Source organism: Nicotiana attenuata, unplaced genomic scaffold, assembly GCF_001879085.1.
Source record: "Nicotiana attenuata strain UT unplaced genomic scaffold, NIATTr2, whole genome shotgun sequence".
Classification (NCBI taxonomy): Eukaryota; Viridiplantae; Streptophyta; class Magnoliopsida; order Solanales; family Solanaceae; genus Nicotiana; species Nicotiana attenuata.
In genome coordinates this window covers 817,433-839,114 of record NW_017670352.1, presented here as the reverse complement: position 1 = coordinate 839,114, position 21,682 = coordinate 817,433, and the positions used below count along the sequence as shown (strand labels likewise).

The 21,682-nt window shown below is 34.3% G+C and overlaps 1 protein-coding gene and 1 non-coding gene across 4 annotated transcripts; both read left to right on the top strand.

Annotated features, from left to right (window-relative positions):
- The first annotated feature begins 1,408 nt into the window (after positions 1-1,408).
- LOC109238261 (tRNA (guanine-N(7)-)-methyltransferase non-catalytic subunit WDR4) lies at positions 1,409-11,800 on the top strand. Of its 3 annotated transcripts, none has more exons than XM_019404700.1 (10): positions 1,409-1,616; positions 2,579-2,743; positions 7,658-7,838; positions 8,373-8,429; positions 8,524-8,594; positions 9,471-9,546; positions 9,869-9,928; positions 10,231-10,331; positions 10,432-10,492; positions 11,024-11,800. In XM_019404700.1, the coding sequence occupies exons 1-10, from the start codon at positions 1,483-1,485 to the stop codon at positions 11,417-11,419; spliced, it is 1,302 nt and encodes a 433-aa protein (XP_019260245.1). In that variant the 5' UTR covers positions 1,409-1,482; the 3' UTR covers positions 11,420-11,800. The 3 variants fall into 3 exon arrangements, with proteins under 3 accessions (XP_019260245.1, XP_019260244.1, XP_019260246.1); XM_019404699.1 differs by having other exon boundaries at positions 10,429-10,492; XM_019404701.1 differs by having other exon boundaries at positions 1,530-1,616; positions 2,584-2,743; positions 10,429-10,492.
- Positions 11,801-16,825: 5,025 nt separating this feature from the next.
- TRNAG-GCC lies at positions 16,826-16,896 on the top strand. The gene has a single exon. It is a non-coding gene; the product is annotated as a tRNA-Gly (tRNA).
- The last annotated feature ends 4,786 nt before the right edge of the window (positions 16,897-21,682 follow it).

Below are 21,682 nucleotides of genomic sequence, written 5' to 3'. Positions count from 1 at the left end.
GAGGACAAAGAGCCAATTTTGTCTACATTTTGATTAAAATTTTAAGGATATGGGCAACTGGTTCACCTGTTGCGTTCAAAGGCGTGAGAAAGTCGCAGGAATCCCTAGAGCTGGAATTTTAACGTTTGCCAAATCTATAGGAACCAGTGGTATTATTCTTCATTCCTGATAACATGCGACGAAGACATCTTTGCCAAAGCCTCTCTCACATCCCAGTTATATACAGCTACAATATAATACCACTAATATAATTTTTATACAATATGTCTTTTGTATATTTTGTATCTAATTTATACATAGTAAAAATAAATTTCATACAACTAATTATATATTATACAACTTATCTACAACTTTTACATATTATTTCTACCCAGTTAAATACAACTCCAATAACATACAACTTAAATACAAATTTTATACAACATGTCTTTTGTATATTTTGTATCTGATTTATACATAGTAAAAACAAATTTCATACAACTAATTATATATTATACAACTTATCCACAACTTATCTACAATTTTCATACATTATTTCTACTCAGTTATATACAACTACAATATCATAAAACTTAAATATAATTTTTATACAACGTTGTTCAACTTTCATACAATAGTTAAATAAATAAAAGAAAAATATATAAACAACAGAATACAATTTTTCTATAATTTCACTACAATTTCTGCAGTATAAGTATGTCATGTCTTCTTCTTCTTCTTCTTCTTCGAGTTTCAATCTGAAATTCAACCCAAACCAAGTCTAATCTTCACCAAAACCCCTCAAAATTGAGATATAAACTCCAAACCATATTCCCAATTATTTGCAACAACACCCAATCCAAACAAATAATGATTTTTGAAAACCCAAATTTGAATTTAAAGCTTCAAAGCTTTTTAATGGCTGTCAATGGTGGAATTGCTGCTCTCTTTTCCTTTACTTTACATTACTGAAATTTGGGATTGAGAGATAGAGAGAGACGTAGAGAGAATTCTCAATTCTTTGCAACAACATCCAATCCAAACAAACAATGTTTTTGAAAACCCAAATTCAAATTCAAAGCTTCAAAGCTTTTTAATGGTTGTCAATGGTGGAATTGTTGCTCTCTTGTGCAAGATACGTGGGGAGGGGGTGGGATATGGAGAGAGAAACGTGGGGGAGTGGAAGATATGTTAGAGTAATTTTAGGACACTAATTATTATCATTAATTTCCTTAAAATGTACATAAATAGTAATTGGATATATAAAATGTAATTATAGTAAAACTTGAGTAGGGAAGGTAATATAGTTTTGTATCGGAATGTAATAATTCTTTTTTTTTTTTTTTTAATTATAAAGAAGTCAACATGGGCCGCAAGTTCTGGACTAAATGGGCCGTCTAAAATAACGGACTTAACTGACAATATCGTCTCTGCTAAAATTGTAAAACCTACAGCCTTAAACCCTAGGGAAAAAAACGAAGGTTTTTACTGTTCTCAACAACAATGGAGGAAACCAACATGGATGATTGTGAACAGAACCGTGAATCCGAGGTTGCTCCAGCTTTAATTGCAGTTCACCCAACTCATCAATCCGTTGCTGTCGCCGTCGGTTCAAATCTCCGTGTCTTTAATCTTCAGTAAGCGTCATTCAACTATAATTTTAATTCAAGTATGTGCGAAGAAAATAATTATTTCTCACTAATTCTTATGACAATGTGTTCAAACGTAGTACTTGTTCGTATTTATGCGCATAATTTCACTGGGTACAAAGTTTAATATAAGGAAAACTACTGGAACTTGTGGTTTTAAAATGAATTAATTAAAATTTTAATTAATCCATATATAGAAAGCTTCATCTATAATCATTAGTCAGTGTGTGCTGAGAATCGTTACACTTTCTGTTTTTTATGATAATTTGTTCAGACATAATGTACCTCACACGAGGTAGGGCTAAGGTTTGCGTACACCCCGTACTCCTTATACCTCACTTGTGGGATCACATTGGTATGTTGTTGTTGTTGTTCAGACTTAATGTATGTGTGTGTCTATATATATAAGTGAAAGGGCCGACCAGTGCACTAAGCTCCCACTATACGCAGGGTCCGGGGAAGGGACGGGCCACAAGAGTCTATTGTATGCAGCCTTACCCTGCAAATATGCAAGAGGCTGTTTCCAAGGCTCGAACCCGTGACCTCTTGGTCATATGATAACAACTTTACCAGTTACGCCAAGGCTCCCCTTGTCTATATATATGTCATAAAAATAATTTCAAAAAAAAGAAGATATATATATATATATATATATATATATGTATGTATATATATAAACCTAATTACAAAGAACCATTAATAGTCACAACCATTCATATATGTTTGACTTATTTCAGACCCATGTCGTTGTAATACCGGTAAATATTTTATTTCTGTAAGAAAATCAGAGGGAAGTGTAACAACAGTAACGAAGACTTTTTTTTTTTTTCCTAATGACACTGAATGGAGATTCTGTTATCCGTTTTTTGTTATAGATTTATGCTACTTAAAAAAACAAAGATTTGCGCTTTACAACTTGGTTATATATTAAACTCTGTAATTTGATGCAGAGAAGGTTGTTCGGTTTCATTGGTGGATGATTCAGGGGTGCACATGCATAAGGATTCAATAAGAGCAATTCGGTATGGTGCTGAAGGCAAGCTCTTTGTATCTGCTGGAGATGACAAACTTGTTAAGATTTGGTTGACTGATTCTTGGCGCTGTATAAGTTCGGTGTAAGTTTCTGATGTTCAAGTTCTGCTTTGCTAAAATGTACTTAACACAGTGCAACTTTAAGCTTTTAAGTTAACATTAGGTGCAGTCCGGAAAAAACGTTATCAATTTGCTTACATTATTTTAAAAAATTTAGCAGAAAATATATCCTTCATAGCTATCCTAATTAAGAGGAAATTAAATGAAAGAAAGGGCAGCCTGGTGTACTAAGCTCCCGTTATGCGCGGGATCCGGGAAAGGGTCGGAACACAAGGGTCTATTGTACGCTACCCTGCATTTCTGCAAGAGGTTGTTTCTACGGCTTGAACCCGTGACCTCCTGGTCACATGACAACACCTTTACCAGTTACGCCAAGGCTCCCCTTCTAAGAGGAAATGAAATAAAAAGAGAATTAATTACATGGTTAGTTGGCGGCAAAGCATGTTAATTGATCTAATTAGCATTTCAACTTTTTGTTTTGATGATCAAGTGTTCTTATCTATACTATTACTAGTCATTATGCATGTGCCATGTACATGTATTTCACGTGATTTTGAAGAGTATGTCATTTAAAAAATATCTTATGAAAATTGTTAATACCGATACTAATATTGAATTCATATAGCTTAAGTGATGACATAAGGTAGAGACCTAAGCTAGCACCAAAGAAAATTGGACCAAATAATGTTGGATGCAATCCTAACCCCATATACATAGTTCAAAAGCACTCATAAGGAAGAAATTATAGTTACTTTACACTGTTCAAATAAGGAAAGGATTCATATAAGTAAAATCTTACTCGGTTTTAAACTCCTAAATATTAGGAGTTCATACATATATAGTTCAAATAAGGAAAGATTTAATAGCCAAAACTTTAGTTAATCTCAAAGTCTTAAATATTAGAAAATAATTAATGACAATTCTGTCCAATATAAAATTTATTCTTAAAGGGTAAAAAGGTCGACTAATATTTCATGTTGAGTTTCGTGCTTTTACTATACCTACACGAAAATGTTGATAGACCTTTTTACTCTTCAAAAATAGATTTTACACTGCCCAAAAATTGTTATTTTATTTATTTTCCTAATATTTAGGACTTTGAAATTAACTAAAGTTTTGATTATTAAATCTTTCCTTATTTGAACTATGTAGGAACTCCTAATATTTTAGGAATTTAAAGTCGATTAAGATTTTACTTTTATAAATCCATTCCTTATTTGAATTGCATAAAGTAACTATTAGGGGTGTTCATGGTTCGGTTTGGATCGGTTTTTTCTTTATAAAAAACCAAACCAAGTAAGTCGGTTTTTCAAATATTAGAACCAAACCAAACCCATTAAGTCAGTTTTTTCTCGATTCGGTTTTTGTCGGGTTTTCGGTTTTTTCGGTTATTTGTCGGTTTTTTCTTAAATATAAGACATACACTACCAAACACATATTCCGGCGACCACATTTTCAACGTAACACTATCAAATCAATTGCCCTTTGAGAAGCTATTATTTACCAAGATATATTGATGATAATTGAATCAAATAGTGATGAATAATTTAAGGACTCAATTAAAAATATATTATTTTTAACACGAAATGGATTCTTACACTTAACAAAAGAAAACTACCAATCAAACTAGAATGTAAAGGTAAAGAACTATACTAAAAGTGCAAACTATTAACATTTACCATTAAATTTTTGAAACTTTGTATAAAAATATACATATATATAGGTGTAATAATAAATTTGAAATAGCTACTCTTATAGTCGGTTTGTTCGATTTTTTTCGGTTTTTTTCTGATTAAAACCAAAACCAAGCCAAATTTGATCGGTCTTTAAAATTCAAAACCAAAACCAAACCAAACCAAAAAGTATCGGTTTTTTGGTCGGTTTGGTTTGGTTTTCGGTTTGGTTCGGTTTTTCGGGTTTTTATAAACACCCCTAGTAACTATATCTCCTTCCCTATGAGCTCTTTCAAACTATGGATATGAGATAAGATTCCACCAAGTATTGTTTGGTACACTTTTTTCTACGAAAATTGCTATTACTTCTTGAAGGGAGGTTGAAAATCTGTTACAGAATAAGCTGGTGCTAGCTTAAATCTCTGTGCTATCATCACTTAAGCTATAATAATGGGTGAAAAATCATACAAGACATGTTCCAAAAAAAAGGGAAGAGAACAAAGCAAAAGGAAGTTTTTTTTTTGGAGAAAGGTAACACGAGGAAGATTTTTTTTTAAAAAAAAAACTAACATCACAATAATAGTCAACTAAATATTATTTTTTTTTTCATTCAAACTTGTAACTTTATATGATATCCAATCATTTTGAATTCAGTACTAGATTATTGATACAACAACTTTCATAAGATATTTTGCAATGATATGCTCTTCAATACTTGGAATAATGTGCAACACACATGCATAATGACTAGTGTCATGCTATTGTGAACAAATAATGGTGTTTCTTCTGAATTTTCCACATCAGAAAATCTTTCTAGAAGTGGATGTCTATTTAATACTCCCTCCATTTATTTTATGTGTCTTAGTTTGATTGGACGCAGAGTTTAAGAAAGTAAGAGAGACTTTCGAATATTGTGGTCTTAAATTAAAGATGTGTATACTTTAAATCTAGTGGTCTTAAAATGCCATGTGGGATGTTGGAAAAGAGTTACTAAATATAGAAAGCGGCGTTCTTTTTTAACCAGATCAAAAAGAAAAGTAAGACACATGAATTGAAACTAACAGAGGATGTACATTTTTTATTTTCTTATAATTATTGGTTGGACTATCTACGGCAAATTATTTGATGAAACTATCCACTGCTGAAATTTTTTCTTTTCTTTCCCCGTTTCTCCCTTTTTGTTTGTTTTAGATTTTCGTCATTAGGTTTTGAAGTTTATCTAGGACAACAATTTTACCATAGTTGCTATCCTTAGGCAAATCAAAATTTGGTATTTTCATGATAAATGTTGCAATATAAATATCTACATAAATTAGAAATTTCACAAATGCACTTCAAAATATAAAATTACCAAATTCATGTACTCATCAGTGCCAATAATTCATCCGTATGTCCTATGGATTTTACTTTGAAGAAATCTAAATTCTAAACTTCAGATTAATGGACTGAAATGAGTCATTTTAGATTTTGATTCTAATAAATAACAAGAACAACCCAGTATAATCCCACTAGTGGGGTCTGGGGAGGGTAGTGTGCACGCAGACCTTACCCCTACCCTGGGGTAGAGAGGCTGTTTCCAATAGACCCTCGGCATCCCTCCCTCCAAGAATTCCCCACCTTGCTCTTGAGGTGACTCGAACTCACAACCTCTTGATTCTAATAAATATTGATTAATATTTCGAGATTTACAATTTATTTGTTTTTCCTTTTTACTTCTTTCTCTCCTTTGGAACACATCTAGAATGAATGATTTTTCACTCATTATTATAGCTTAAGTGATGACATAAGGTAGAGATCTAAGCTAGCACCAGAGAAAATTGAACCAAATAGTATTGGATGCGATCCTAACCCTATATACATAGTCCAAAAGCACGACTAAGGCATGAGTTATAGCTACTTTACACAATTCAAATAAAGAAAATATTTATATAAGCAAAATCTTAGTCGATTTTAAATTCCTAAATATTAGGAGTTCATACATATACAGTTCCAATAAGGAAAAATTTAATAATCAAAATTTTAATTAACCTCAAAGTCCTAAATATTAAAAAAATATTAAAATGATACTTTTGTCCAATGTGAAATCTATTTTTAAAAGGGTAAAAAGGTCGATCATATTTCATGTTGGGTTTCATGCTTTTATTATACCAACACGAAATGTTCATTGACCTTTTTACTCCATAAAAATAGATTTCACTTGGATATTATTTTTCTAATATTTAGGACTTTGAGATTAACTAACGTTTTGGTTACTAAGTATTTCCTTATTTGAACTGAGTAGGAACTCCTAATATTTAAGAATTTAAAATGGAGTGAGATTTTACTTATGTAAATTCGTTCCTTAATTGAATTGGGTAAAATAACTATAACTAATATTTTATGAGCGCTTTCGAACTATGCATATAAGCTTAGGATTCCACCAAGTATTGTTTGGTATACTTTTCTCCGGTGCTAGCTTAGATATTTGCCTCTGTCATCACTTAAAGCTATAATAATCCGTGGAAAATCATCCAAGCTATGTTCCCAAAAAGAAGGGAAGAGAACAAATCAAAAGGAAGATCTTTTATTAAAAACTATGTTGCAATAATAATTAACTAAATATTTTTTTTCAAATTTATAAGTTCAAATAATGTCTAATCATTTTGAATTCAGTATTAGATTGTTGATACAACTTTCATAAGACAATTTCCAATGATATGCTCTCCAAAATCATCTGAAGTACATGTACAACTCACATGCATAGTGACTAGTATCATGTTAAATGTTACTATGAAACAAATAAATTCTTCTGAATTTTCTACGTCACTAAATCTTCTTATAAGCGGATGTCTGTTTAATACTCTATCCGCTTTGTTTTACGTCTCTTATTTTGACTGGATTACATAGTTTAAGAAATTAAGAGAGACTTTTGAGTTTTTTTTTTGGATAAGTTGAGAGACTTTTGAATCTTGTGGTTGTAAACTAAAGATGCGTATAATGTTCCAAAATGTCATTTAAATCTTGTGGTCTTAAACATGCCATGTGGGATGTTGGGAAAGAGTTATTAGCTATAGAAAGTGGCATTCGTTTTTGGAACAAATTAAAAAGGGAACATAAATTTTTTTCCCTTGATAATTATTGGTTGAACTATTCACTGCAGATTTTTTTAATGGAACTATCCACTGCAGAAAGTTGTTCTTTTCTTCCCCCCTTTCTCTTTTTTTGTTTGTTTTGGGTTTTCGTCATTAGCAGTTGAAGTTTATCTAACTGTTACGGTTTTAATAGGTCATCCGAGAAGAGAGTTAGTGCTGTTGCCGTTAGTAATGATGGTCGTTTTGTATCTTTCGCGGATAAATTTGGTGTAATATATGCAGTTGAAATAGAAGCTTTTCATGAAAATCAAAGCTTGCCCAATAAGAAGGCAGTCCCAATTCTTGCCCACTACTGCAGCATCATTACTAGCCTGGTATTTTTCTTTTCTTTTCCTTTTCACATAAATTGCTTTAGTTTTCTATGCATCTACTTTTTACCCAATATCTTTTCTTTTTGATTGGTAATTTTTTTTTACCCTATATATGTGAGGGTTAGTGATTTTCTCAGCTATTGTTTTGATACTCACGAGTGGTCTTATGACGTTGTAAGCAGTTTTCCATGGAAATTGTGTTTTCATACACACTGTTCTTGCAATTGTATTTATGTCTTTACTTTTTACCCAAATATTTGAGGTAAAGACTTATTACCTGTCTCGATGCATATCTTTTGCAATTTTGTAAGCTTTCTCCATTCTGGTGGTCAAGTATAATCATTATCCACTCTGATGACCAGACCATGATACTCTTATTGTCTATGATTACCTTATATCAGATTATGTTCAGCTTATTCCTAGTAAACCACATATCATATCGCACTTTACTGTATCAAACTAGATTTGATCCCATAGTCAAGGCCTCTAGTTTCAAAAGCTAGTTTGTTTTTCTCAAAGTGAATTTTCACCGTGTAGGAGTTTTCACCTGACGGACGTTACATTATTAGTGCAGATCGGGACTTCAAAATCCGAGTAATGTCATGCTTCCTACTAATCATGAATCACAGTAAGATATCTTGATGTTCTCCTGCTAACATCAGAATTTTCTTATGGGTCATAATGACAGGTCTCTGTGTTCCCGGAAAAGCCATCAGATGGAGCTCATGAGATTCAGAGCTTTTGTCTTGGCCATACCGAGTAAGAATTTCTTGAAATTCTGGTGGTCCTAACACCCTCAGTATGATAATCAAGCTGATGTAGAACAGTCTTTCCTGAAAAATGTTGATTACATTGCTAAAATTCTTAAAATCTACTGACAGTTTTCTCGCCATTATTGATAAAAACCAATCTTGACATTTGACCAGGATTCTTGACCCCAAAACAAATGAGAGAAAACATTTTGACCAGGATGATTTAGGTGGTCAATTTTCTTGTCCTCCATCATGGTACTTCTAGAATATCTGTACCATGCCTAACAGTGAGTTGGTGGAGCATTTTTTTGTGTACTTGCTGAATTTCTTCTCCTTTTACACGTTTGGTAGCTGCTGTTGGTAAAGTGTTGCATGCACTATCAATGGCATTTAATAAAGCACATCGTTGACATTGATTAAGCTGGTTCAAGTTTTACCAAGTATTCCAGATTTTCTTCAAAGATCAGTGTATAGGTCAACTAAACTTGGCAAAGATATAGGTGTTTTTGGTATGTGTTGCAAATAAGAATTCTTTTTGCCAATTATGCAAGCTAGTTCAAGGCCTTAAAAGGTGAGTATGTAATCCTTGTTAGTGTTATCTGTATCTCTTAGGCGAGTATGTAATGCTTGTTAGTGTTATCTGTATCTCTTTTTGTGTCCATGCTGACTATATTTTTCATTTCGAAAATGCATTTTAAACAGCAACAGTTTAAAATTCTATTCACCCCCCCCCCCCCCCCCCCAAAATAAAAAGAAAAGAAAAAAGAGATGAAAAGCTTTGTTATCTGTTGGCGTGTATTTTTGTGGGAGGAAATTATATGATTTTGACAATGGTAGTTGGTTATGATGGCCATGGGCTCATTTGTTATGTCTCAATTGTCAGGTTCGTTTCCTGTGCCTTCATTTGCAGCAAGGATTCCCAGCAGCGGTATTTACTTTCTGGAGGTGGTGATTCAACTGTGAGTAAATTCCTTAAATGAATAATTTTTTCTTACTCTACTTAAATCTCACTTTTGCGCCTTTAAGACCCCATTTTGAAAAGCTAACAAATGCCACCCTCAGCATTTGGCTATTGATTTTCTCTGTTCAGCACAAGCCCGTGACTTAGCAGCTAGGAGGCAAAACAGAATTAGTGACGTAAACTACAAAATGAAATTAGTTACTAAACAAATGTACCTTAAAAGAATTATATGAGCGTGTAACTTCATATTATATTTTATCTACCTTGAACCATAATGTATGAGGAGTATCATGCAACCTATGCTCTTTTTTCTTTTTCAGGTACGCCTATGGGACTTCACTTGTGGTTCTCTTCTTGATACCTGTCATATTGGGCCGGAGGTAGCTTCATTTTTTGGCCTAAGATATTTGATTGATTTATTTTACTTTCCTCTCTCCATCACATTACACAGTTGGCTGGTCAAATCTATTTCATAGAAAGTAGAAATGGTGAACCATGGTTTTTAGAGACATGATTTGAGTGATTTTCAATCCCTCAAAGCAGCGATGGCCGTGAAGTAGGATGTCAAGTGACCTGCCTTTTTCCTCCATTTCCTTTCTTCCACCACCATTTTGGTGGTGAAATGTGAAACTGTAAGTTCTCATGTTCAGCTTGGTGCTTAATTTCCTCTATGATTGTGAAGACAGGACTCTCACAGTCAAAAGGAGTAGATGACAGCTTGCTGGCTGTCACCGATCTCTGTGCCACTCGTGGTGGATCATTAATTGCAGTGGCCATTCAGAGGCAAGCCTCTTGTTATTTCAGCATGATGCCTTTTCATCCGTATAGGAATCGGTCAATTTGTTCTTGAATTGTGATACTTCTTTTCTTCGCATTGTAGCAGCTTGGCAGGAGTGGTGCTTTTGAGTTGCAACCTTTCAGCTAGATCTCTCCGTTTTGCAAGGGTAAGTTCCTTCTCTGTCTCAGATTATGGAAATCTGATTAGGTTGTGTCCCGTTCAAAGTTACAAGTTACAACGACCAGCAAGTGAAAATGTTATATGATGCTGCATGTCAATGTTATTTTAAAAGGAAAAAGGTCCAAGTTTACCCCTATACTATCCGAAATTGTTCAATGATTCCCTTAGTTGTACTTTTGGCCCGTGCCATTATTGGAGACTCCAATGTGAAATTGGTGGATGTGTCCAAATTCTTCGAGAAAAGAAGTCCAAATTTACCCCTTAACTTTTGATTATGGTTAAAATCACCCTCATGTTGGAGCTCCATTAGGGGTCAAGGGCTAAAATGGTTTTTTCTAACGATGGGGGTAATATTAGAACAAAGGTCTGACAGAGGCAAAAGTTGCTCGATTTCGCATAGTACAGGGAAGATTTGATCCTTTTCCCTACTTTATATTTAATGCTGAAGAAAACTGAGATTGAATTCGTGACTGAACCGTTTGTATGCTTAACCTTTGCCCTTGAATGTAATTGTCAGGTGGTACCAATTCCTGGGGAGACTTTTATTCCCACAAGCATAGCAGCTGCCTACTCGTCGAATCAATTATGGATGGTCATGGGTGCTTCGACTCTATGTGCTTCCGATTCAGCACCTTTGGCTCGTGTGAAGGTTGTCGATGGTTTCTGTGATAGCAACCAGGACTCTGTTGAGCACGAGATGCTTGTCTTAGAAGATAAAGATATACGAGGTGGTGAACAACTCCTTCAAACGTTGCAGGGCAGTTCGTCGATTGAGAAAGATGCATTAGCGACAGCTGCAGAAGCAGTGAAAACTGCAATGTGTAATCTATTAATCAAGAAGCAGTACCCTTCAGAAAATCGAGAGTTTAGAAAGAGAGGGAGGAACGACAAGAAAGTAAATAAGAAAAAATGATCTTGGTAGGCAAAGTTATCTGATATCTGTGCTGGTGGGAGGTTATCGGAGTATTTCTAGGTCTCCGAATTACCCGGTAGTTGAATTTGCTACCAACAGTGAGCAAAGTGGCCTTCCAGCTAAAGCTCATAGACAGTTCTAATGCTGCAAGAAATGGAATTTTGCCTTGTTGTGATGTAGTTTTTCTACTTTATTCACAATTTGTTATAATGATGTTGCCACCATTGAACAATGGTGGCTACTATTATTAACAAATTATTCACCCTCTTTGTAACTTGTTTCTATTGCATACGTTTGCATTAGTTCTGGTATATTACTGTAGTTAATTGTGGTGCTTTTGACATTCCTATAATTGAAAAGCCTTCTTCTGTCTTGTTCAGACATTGATAACCTTTCTTGTTTGAAATTATATTTAGTGTTTTTCTTATATTTTTGGCTGCTGGTCTATATTTTGTCCATTACTCAAATGGTCTTTCATATATTCGAAATTATCAAGTAAAGTTATATTTCTTTTGTTTGTAACAGAAAAGTCATACAACTATTTCTATAGAACTCATAAGGTTACTTAACTAGATTTTGTGAAGGGAAAAGGTCCAAATTTGCCGCTCTACTTTCGAATATTGTCTGCATCTAACCTCCGTTATACTATTCAGCCAAATTTATCTCTATCGTTATACTATCCGGCCAAATTTATACCTGCCATCAGCAAACATTTAAAAATTACCTCTCAGTCCGTCAGGTGACCCAAAATCTCTCAAATCATTTTAATTAAGTCACTTATTCTTCTTCTTCTTGATCCATTATTTTTGAAATAGTTACCATTTACCTGCTTTTTTAATCAGGAAAAAAAATGAAAAAAAATATTAAAATAATACAACGGTTAGTAAACAAAGTATAATAAATTGAAGAATCTAAATTATGTAGCTTGTCTAAATTCCAAAAGTATTTACTATTTACAATGCCCCAACTTTAATAAATTCGTTGCACCAAAGGTTGGCCATTGCAAGTATTAGGGATAGAAGTTGAAGTTCCTTGAGGACTTTACATTGTCCAGTTCAACTTTGCTTTAATCAAATATCTACCCATTGTACACTCTTAAGTTAGTTGATCGAACTCTATACTAATTAGAAAATAACAAAATATATATATTCGAATATATACATGTACATACATGATGAGCAGCTGCATATAATAGACAATAAATAGACCCCATAAATTCTACAGTGTGTATATGGTTGAAATATAAATAAAATTTTAAACCAATTCCAAACTCATTATCACAAGAAGAGAAGTGGGCGCAATGGTAACTAAAAGAATCAAAGAATAATTTATATAATCTAGTACCTTTAGCATTCACATCAATAGTAATTTCTGAAAATAGTGGAGCAAGAAGAACAACGAGTGATTTAAATAAAAGGAAATTGAGAAATTTTGGATTACCTAACAGATCAAGGGTAAGTTTAAAAAGTTTGTTGATGGTAGGTAAAATTAAGCCGGATAGTATAACGGTAGGGGTAAATTTGGACGGATAGTATAACGGTAGGGGTAAATTTGGACGGATAGTATAACGGAAGTTAAATGTCGACAATATCCGAAAGCATAGGAATGTATTTGGCCCTTTCCCCTTTTGTAAAACTTTTGGTGGCCAAATATCTATTTTACCATCTAAATTATCAACATTTATCTTTTTTTGATACTTTTTAAATCTTTTATATATTATGATTTTTTTCTTTTTACTCTATATTATGGACTTGCCTATAGAATAAATAAATTTATTTGTAAAGTAAAAAAGAGGAAAAAAAAGTTTTCAAGTATATATAATATAACACTCCTCAAATCTATACAAGTTTAAAAGACACGCTAAATATAGAATTAATTTTTTTTAATCTTTGCCTAGAGTGTAAAAAAAAATTACAATTAAATTTTGGAACAATCCTTTTTACGAAAACAGAAAAGCCTTCTGTTCATTTTCACGAACAGAGAACCACGGACCAAGGCAGCTTACTCACGCAGGCAACAGGAAGTTCTAGGTTTCTTTACAAATCACTAATTCTTGAACTCAGGTATATAAAATTTTCTATTCTCAATTATCCTACAGTATAAGAATTGGATAGTTAATTCCCTTCTTTCTCTGTGTCAACCGTAAATTCCATGTTTAGGTGTGAAACTTTAAAATTGATTAAAATGCACTGGTTGTTGTAGAATCGATTGTTTGATAGGTATAAATTGGACTGGGCCTACGTATTGGCTCAAGGAGTTTTGAGGTGAGTTGATATAACCCTTTACTAAAGTGGTTTAACTCACAAAAGCACGCATTCAAGGTGTTTGATGATTTGCTTAAAAGAGTTTATATGTACTTAATTGGAGCGAGTGAGTATCTATTAACTTAGAATTGTTCTAGCTAAAGTTTAGATGATTTATTATGATATATGTGCATAAATTTTCAGATTTTTGTGTTATTCTTATATTTCATTTTCATGTTGAAAATTCATGAAGGAGCAAGAATCTTTAGATATACTTTTGAATATTTATTTCATTCTTATGTCATGCTTTACATTTAAGGATACCAGTATGAGTATGTATAGGATGTTTCAGAAAAGATTTAGACTTGAAAAGTCACAAGAAGAAGCTTTAGAAAGAAAAGATTTTTGGGAGTATCCTCTATTCTGAGAAGGGGTCATCGTCCAGGCCGAGGGTCTTGATCAAGGCGTCGACTTCCTGAAACTACTTGTGCCAAAGTAGGGAGCACACGAGCCGAGGGTTTCGTTGCTGAGAATTTGCCAAGCTAAGGTATGGTACATGAGCGCTGAGAACCATGAAACGAGTGGCACCTCGTGGATTGGGCCTATTCGATCAGGTTGGGATTGAACCCGTGACGATCACACGGTGACTGAAACAGAATTAAGTCAGGATAGTTGGAACTCCTGAACTATATAGTGAAGCAATTTTTTTTTATTAAGAAAAAGAAAAGAATTTCTTTAAGAATATTCATAAACTGGTATATTGCAATTATTTTACAATTGTTCTTAGAAGCTTTATGTTTCCATGTCTTTAGAATCTTTGCTCGTAATGTATATTTTATTAAAGTTTTGTCCCCTGTCGTTGAGACTTACCGAGTACAATGGATGGTACTGACGTTCTCTTTTGGGAACCTATGTTGGTCTGTGGTACAATGTAGGAACCGATTTTGCAGGCGAGCAGGCTACGGGTTAGGACTTTCCTCTCTTCCAGTGTTATTGGTGAGCTCCGCTTTTGTTCGTGGAGTATTCCTTAGAGTCATCTTTATTTAGCTATTTCTTTGTTTACTTGGAGAACTAGTCAGGCAATCTCATGTCCTGAGTAGTGCGTCAGTTTATTAGTAGAGGCTTCATAGACACAGTCGGTGGGTTAAGATTCAGATGTTTTTGATAATAATTTAGCAGTATTTCATTGGTTACTACGAATAAAGTTTTGGAGTTGGTTTACTTTAGATATTTAAATTAATTAAAAGTATTTGGTTACAGTAGTGTCTTGTGGCATATAAAGTTTGAAGTTATAATAGATTTGATAAGCGCAGATGGTTTGCTCGATCATGTTTAGTGATCGGGTGCCGGTCCCGACTTGTTCAAAAAATGGGTCGTGACAAACTTGGTATCAGAGCCTCAGTTTTATAGAGTCCTAGGGGTCTATGAAGCTGTGTTAGTAGAGTCTTGTTTATGGGTATGAAGCGCACCATACTTATAAACAGGAGGCTACAAGAATTTAGGAAAAGCCTCATTTTTTTTCATACTTTAGATCGTGAAGTAGAGCTTACCTCTAAGAAATTATCTAATGTATTCGTTTCTCCAAAACTCGCAGAAATGGCTCGTACTCGCAACTCTGACACCGACACTCAGGATGCTGCTCAAGAAACTATTGCTACTATTGTGGCTCAAGGTAGAACTAAGAAGGCTTCATTTCAGAAAAGGAAGGGTAAATCCACAAAGGGGGTTCAAGTACCCCGGGTTGAACATGAAGAAGGGGTGGAGCATGATGATGCAGTACCTCAGGATCCAGTGCTGCCCCCAACAGCAGCTCCGGCTCAGATAGCTATATCTCCAGAGGTGGGTCAGATGTTTAATGCTACCAACAGTGTTATGGAGATGTTTAAAGCCTTTATGGCCAACCAGAACGAGAGAAGAGATGAGCTTCCACCTCAATCAAATAGACAGAACAATTCTGAGTCCTCAAGTGTGAATGAATTTTTAAAGTTGAGTCCTCCATTGTTCCATAGTTCTATAGCTGATGAAGATCCAGTGTTATGGCTGGAGGGTGTCAAGAAAGCCCTCCGAGCGATGAAGGCATTTGATGATGAAGCTGTGGAGCTAGCTGCTTACCACCTTAGAGATGTGGCTGGCGCTTGGTTTAAGATGTGGGAAAAGGAAAGAGATGAAGATGATGGTACTGTGAGCACGTGATTTTTGCCACGCTTAAATTACTCCTATAGAATTCATTAAAATTAGAATTTTTCTTTTAGTATTTGAATTTTTAGGAATTAATTGCATGATTTTGTGTCTTGTTTGCATTTTATGTGCATTTTTAGTTGTCATAAAAAATGAAAAAATAACAAAATAGCATACTTGCATTAAGTACCCAATTCTAGATTTTTAGATTAATTAACATCATTGAAAATAAGAGAAAAAATAACAAAAAATAACCCTTTTACATTTTTTGTCTCTTTAATTTTTACTTTTTGTTTAATTCTCTTCATAAAATTAGGATCTAGTTAATCTTAGGAAATTTAATTAGTTCAATTCTAGATTAAAATCAGGTTTATTTTATCCAACAAAATCAAAATAAAATAAATATTTTTGAATAAAAAGAATTGAAAAGAAAAGAAACCAAGGATCAAATATGTTGTTTCTTAAATTTGGGCCAATGTCTATAGCCCAGGTTAAAAGCCCCAAACCCACTTCAACATTAGCCCAGATCCATACCCCTACCCGGTCCGCCCCTTTTTAATCCAAAACGGCATCGTTTCATATGAATTAATCCTGGCCGTCGAGGATTCTTGATCCTACGGCCAGGAACTCTGTTGTATTTTCTGGTACATCCTTATGGATTGGATTAGTCTTTCTGGTGGGTATCCTTAATTCTCTCATCTCTTGAACCTATTCGTCGCAGACCCAAAACCAAAATGACCCCCCTAATTTTTCTCGGTTGTGAGACACATTAAATTGGAATCTAAGTCCCCAAAGAAAACGCAAATCAAATAAAGAAAACAAAAAAATTAGAGGGGGGTCAAACTTCTTGAATAAAAAGAATACAATTAAATAAAAAAATAATTGGAATCGTTCCGAAGAGAATATGTGTCCCGGCACTGCACAAAAAAGATCCGGTTATATATCATATATGTGGGTACATATTGTGTATCAAGAACAAAAAAATGCGGATATGGTCGAATGGTAAAATTTCTCTTTGCCAAGGAGAAGATGCGGGTTCGATTCCCGCTATCCGCCCAAGATCCAAGATAAAGTAATTTTATTACTATTTATTTATTATTTAATTTCATAAATAGCATTAAATATATCCTTAAATTAAGGATTTGGTATAGTTGGCCGTGATAGTGTAGTGATTCTATCCCTCCCCTACGTTTTCTTTTTCCTTCCACCCCCAAAAAGCGAAAGGCGGGAATTAATTACTAGTTAACAGAGTCAACCCTAAAATAGTTTGGCAAAACAAGATGTTGCGGAGACAGGATTTGAACCCGTGACCTCAAGGTTATGAGCCTTGCGAGCTACCAAACTGCTCTACCCCGCGCCGAAGATAAGAACTGAAAACTAATAGATAAANAGAAGTTTCCCTGATTTCTGACCTATAAAAGGCAGTACCCCTGCCTTCTTTACCAAGTTTTGACACCTGAAAATTCCTAAAGTTTCAGCATCAAAATTCCCCCAAAAGTTTCCAGTCAAGTTTTAGCCTTTGAAGTTTGAATTTCAAATCCAGAAAATCAAAACCTGAACTCTTAGAGTTAAAAATTCTCTTAGATCTTAATTCCTTCAAAAACCAAAACAAAAAGCAAATATAGTAGAAAAACTCAAAAAATACTGTTACATTGAATCTCTCTCTTAGATTAATTTGAAGTTCAGCTGTTATTTTGAGTTCCTAGTGTTCCTGAGTCAAGTTCGAGTTATATTGAGTGCATTCAAGCTGTTTTGGGGTGATTTATTGGTTGGAATTGGTACAGGGTTAGTTGATTTGCTGTTGTGACCTGCTATTTGCTCCTGCTAGTTACTCGAACTGCTGCTGACTCCCTTCTTCTCTTCTATTTCATTNATGCTGACTCTCTTCTTCTTTTCATTTTCATTATACTCCAGGTACACACTTGAATTAGCCTTGATGTAGCCTTGAATTGGAAATGAAATAAAAGTACTCATGTCTTGGCCTCCAGATCTGTGTTCATTTAGTTTATTCTATATTTGTAGTTAAAATAGATACTAGTTGATGTGTATTTGCTTGGTATAGCTTAGCTTCGATTTGTATTTACTTAAACTCATGGACTGTACAATTGGACTGCATAACTGGGCTATATTGGTTTAGATTTTGTTTAGCCTGTATTAGCAGGACTATATTAGTATAGCTGTTAGTATAATTCAATTTTAGTTAGAGTTTGATACTGAAGCAGAGCTAAATCCATGGTCACAGGAATTTATCAATAATTCACATAGGTTTAAACACAATACCGGATGTGAGATACGTAGGCAAATCTCATCGGTTCCGACCCCAATTTTCTAAAAAATCCTAAAAATATTTTCTTTCAATTCTTTCTTTAGAAATCTTTACCTTAGAAAATTCTAAAAAAAAAAAGTAAGAAGGTTTTTTTAAACTCAAAAACGGTTTCCTTCTTTCTAATATTTTTCATCAAATAAAAAGAAAAATCAATGAAAATCAAAATCCAAAAAAATCAGAAACAAAAATCCAAAAATACTCTTTTCTTCTTTAGAAGTCTTTTTTTTTGTAAATGTCAATAAAAATTTTGAAAAATTGAAGTCCAAAAATATTTTTGCTTTTCTCTAGAAGTACTTTTGTAAATAAATAAAAGCTCAGAAATTCAAAACATTTTTCCTAGAGAAGTCCCTCTTTCGAAAATTAAGAGGTTACATCCAAAATCCAAAAATATTTTTTTTTCCTTAGAAAAGAGAAAATAAATGAAAAACTCAAACAAAAAGTATTTTCTTTTTACTTTTAAAAATTCCCAAAGTTCAAATCAAAAAAAAAAAAAGAAAGGAATTTTCAGAAGTCTTTCTTTCAAAAATAAAATCAAAATCAAAAATCCAAAAAAAAAAAATTCCCTTTCTTCTTCTTTAGAAAATTTCAAAAAAAAAAAAAACAAATCAAAAATCAAAAATATTTTTCTTTTGCCTTAAAGCTTTCATGGTCTGAGTTTTAGAAAAGTAAACAAAAAAGAGTTAGTTTATTTACTCCATTCCCAATCTGCCCGAACTACGCTGGTTTGATTCTCACCGGATATGAGATACGTAGGCAACCCTCATCGCGTCCAACCACCCTTTTGCAAAAATAGCCAAAACTACCCAAATTTTAATTTTTGTCACAAATAAGTCAGGTGATGCCATTCTTGCTTAAAATAAGCCGAATGTCCCCAAAAGGGCGCCGGAAGGCCGTTTTTGCAAGAACAGCCACCTTGGGTCATTTTCAATGGTTAGCGGGCACAGCCTTAAAATCTTCTTTCCCGAAGTGCTGAAAGGCCGTATCTGCAAAACCGAGTCTTTGTTTGCTTAAATAAATTTTTTGAAAAATAGCCACTTTTCCTTTAAGGTCAAAATAAATCATTAAAATACTCCTTAGATGTCTTTCTTTCATAAATAAAAAATATAAAAAATATAAATTTTAAAAAATTGAGTCCGAAAATATTTTTGCTCAGAAATCCAAAATATTTTTCGTAAAAGTCCCTTTTCCGAAATTAAGAGGCAACTTTCAAAATCAAAAAAACGAAAAATAAAAATATTTCTTTTTTACTTCTAAAACTTCCCAAAGTTCCAATAAAAAGAAAAGAAATTTTTAGAAGTCTTTCTTTCAAAAATAAAAAGAAAAATCAAAATCAAAAATCAAAAAAAAATATTTCCCTTTTTCTTTTAAAGCATTTTTTTCAAAATTCCAAAAAAAAAGAGTTAGCTTATTTACCTTATTTGCAAGAACTACGCTTGGTCTGATTCATGCAGGGTCATGGTACGTAGGCAATCTCCATAGGATTCGACCGTAACCCTAAGAGAAAAAGGAAAAGGGAGGAAAGAAAATAACAAAAAAAACAAGAGAGAAAAAAGAAGGCAAGAAAACAAGAAGAGGAAAAGAAACGCAAAAAGAGAAAATAAGGAATCGATAGAAAAATCATGGCAAAAGAAAAGGAAAAACAGAAAATGAAAAACAGAGGGAAAAGAAATTGGAAAGGAAAGAATTTGGAAAAGAAAAGCCGGGATGACGCATGCAACCGTTGCAAACATGTAGACGCTCATTTAACTGTATAGGTGCATCACACCCCAATGTGCGGTTACCTATCTGTTACTTATCTCAAACTAACCGTTTGTTGCTGTCGATCTCCAGCTCCAGGTTTTTAGAAACGGTGGTTGGTTTTTGGTAAACTGGCATCGCATCGATATTTTACCAGATCAAAAGGAAGTACAGAAATGTCGTCTGAAATGACTTTGCCACCAGTTCTCATCACCGAAGACAACCCCATCTCAGGGATCCTAGCCTCCGAGTCTGCCACAGCTGAAGAAAATCGGATATTACGTCTCCGAATGATGGAGATGTGGGACGCATGGACTAATGGTAGGGAGCCTCCAAGTGCTATCCCTGGCTTTCCTGAATTGTTCCCGAGAATCGGGGGTACTTCTAACATCCCCATCAGTCACCCGAATACCCCGTCTGCTCACTTTATAGGAACACCTTCTGAGGTACGCCCCCAGGTGTTCACATCAGGAACAATCCCCAATATTTTCACCGCTCCACCATGCTCCGCCACCACACAGCCTTCACTCCCAAGGCCTGATATTGATCCCTCGGCCTTCACTTTCCAAAATCCCATCTTTCAAGCAGATCCTCCTCAATATCCCACATACACTTACCCTCAGCCACTGCCATTTGAGCTTATACCAGGGCAAGATAAAACACCTAAAGCTCCTGAACAGGATGAGATGGCAAAAAGAATGAGTAGCCTTGAGCAGAGCTTAAAGAACATGCAAGGTTTAAGCGGGCAGAAGAGTGTTTCCTATACAGATCTGTGCATGTTCCCTCACGTGCACCTGCCCGTGGGGTTTAAAACGCCTGTCACACCTCCTTTTTATACACCTACCCCGAAGGATAATGTATTAGGGAGTTTTTCCATTTAAAGTGACATTATTCGAAATGGGATTGTTTATTTATTTTTAGAGTCGCCACTTGGGATAGGATTGGCTTTTGGTGTCCCAAGTCACCGGTTTAATTTAAATCCCAAATCGAGGAAAATTCGACTTCCCAATTGGAGTCTGCGAACCAGAGATTCTGTGTAAGGAATTCTGTTGACCCGAGAGAAGGTATTAGGCACCCCCGGATCCCGTGGTTCTAGCACGGTCGCTTAAATTATCATAAATCGCTAAAATCTGGTTTTCATACATATTTAAACCTATAGTGCAATTTTAAGATTATTTACCGCTTTTAGTTATCTTGTTTTGACGAAAGTGAACGCCGTTTAAGAGCGTGCTTTTGGATCACGTCGCATGAAATGCACCCGGATCCTCAACACCTCTTATTCAACGTTTTGGAATTTGGATTTGGGTTGCATGAAATGCACACCCGGGTTTAGGAAAGTAATATTATTAAAAGCGCGCCTAAAGTGACCAACGGGTTATTAACTTTACGGGAGGCCGTGAAATTCGCTAAACGACACGTCCCGAATTCTAATATTTTAGTATAGTATTTAATAATAGACTATATCATGAACTTTATTCTATTTGGAGCATTAACAACTGAAATATGTCATTTAGCTTTGGGTCAGCAAATGCGCTTGGCATTATTTTGCAAATGAATTATCACTTGAACTTCAAGTTCACATTTTCTTGTATGGGGATCTAGTATACTCATAATAATTCATTCCATGTATTACTTTTTTTTCAGCTGCTCATTTTCTCCCCCTAATGTTGGGATCACCAACACATATCCCCAACCTTCATTGAGACAAATCTTTGTGCATTGTGGTGGCACAATTAAATCATATAGTACATCCATATTTCTAGATGAAAATATTTGGTT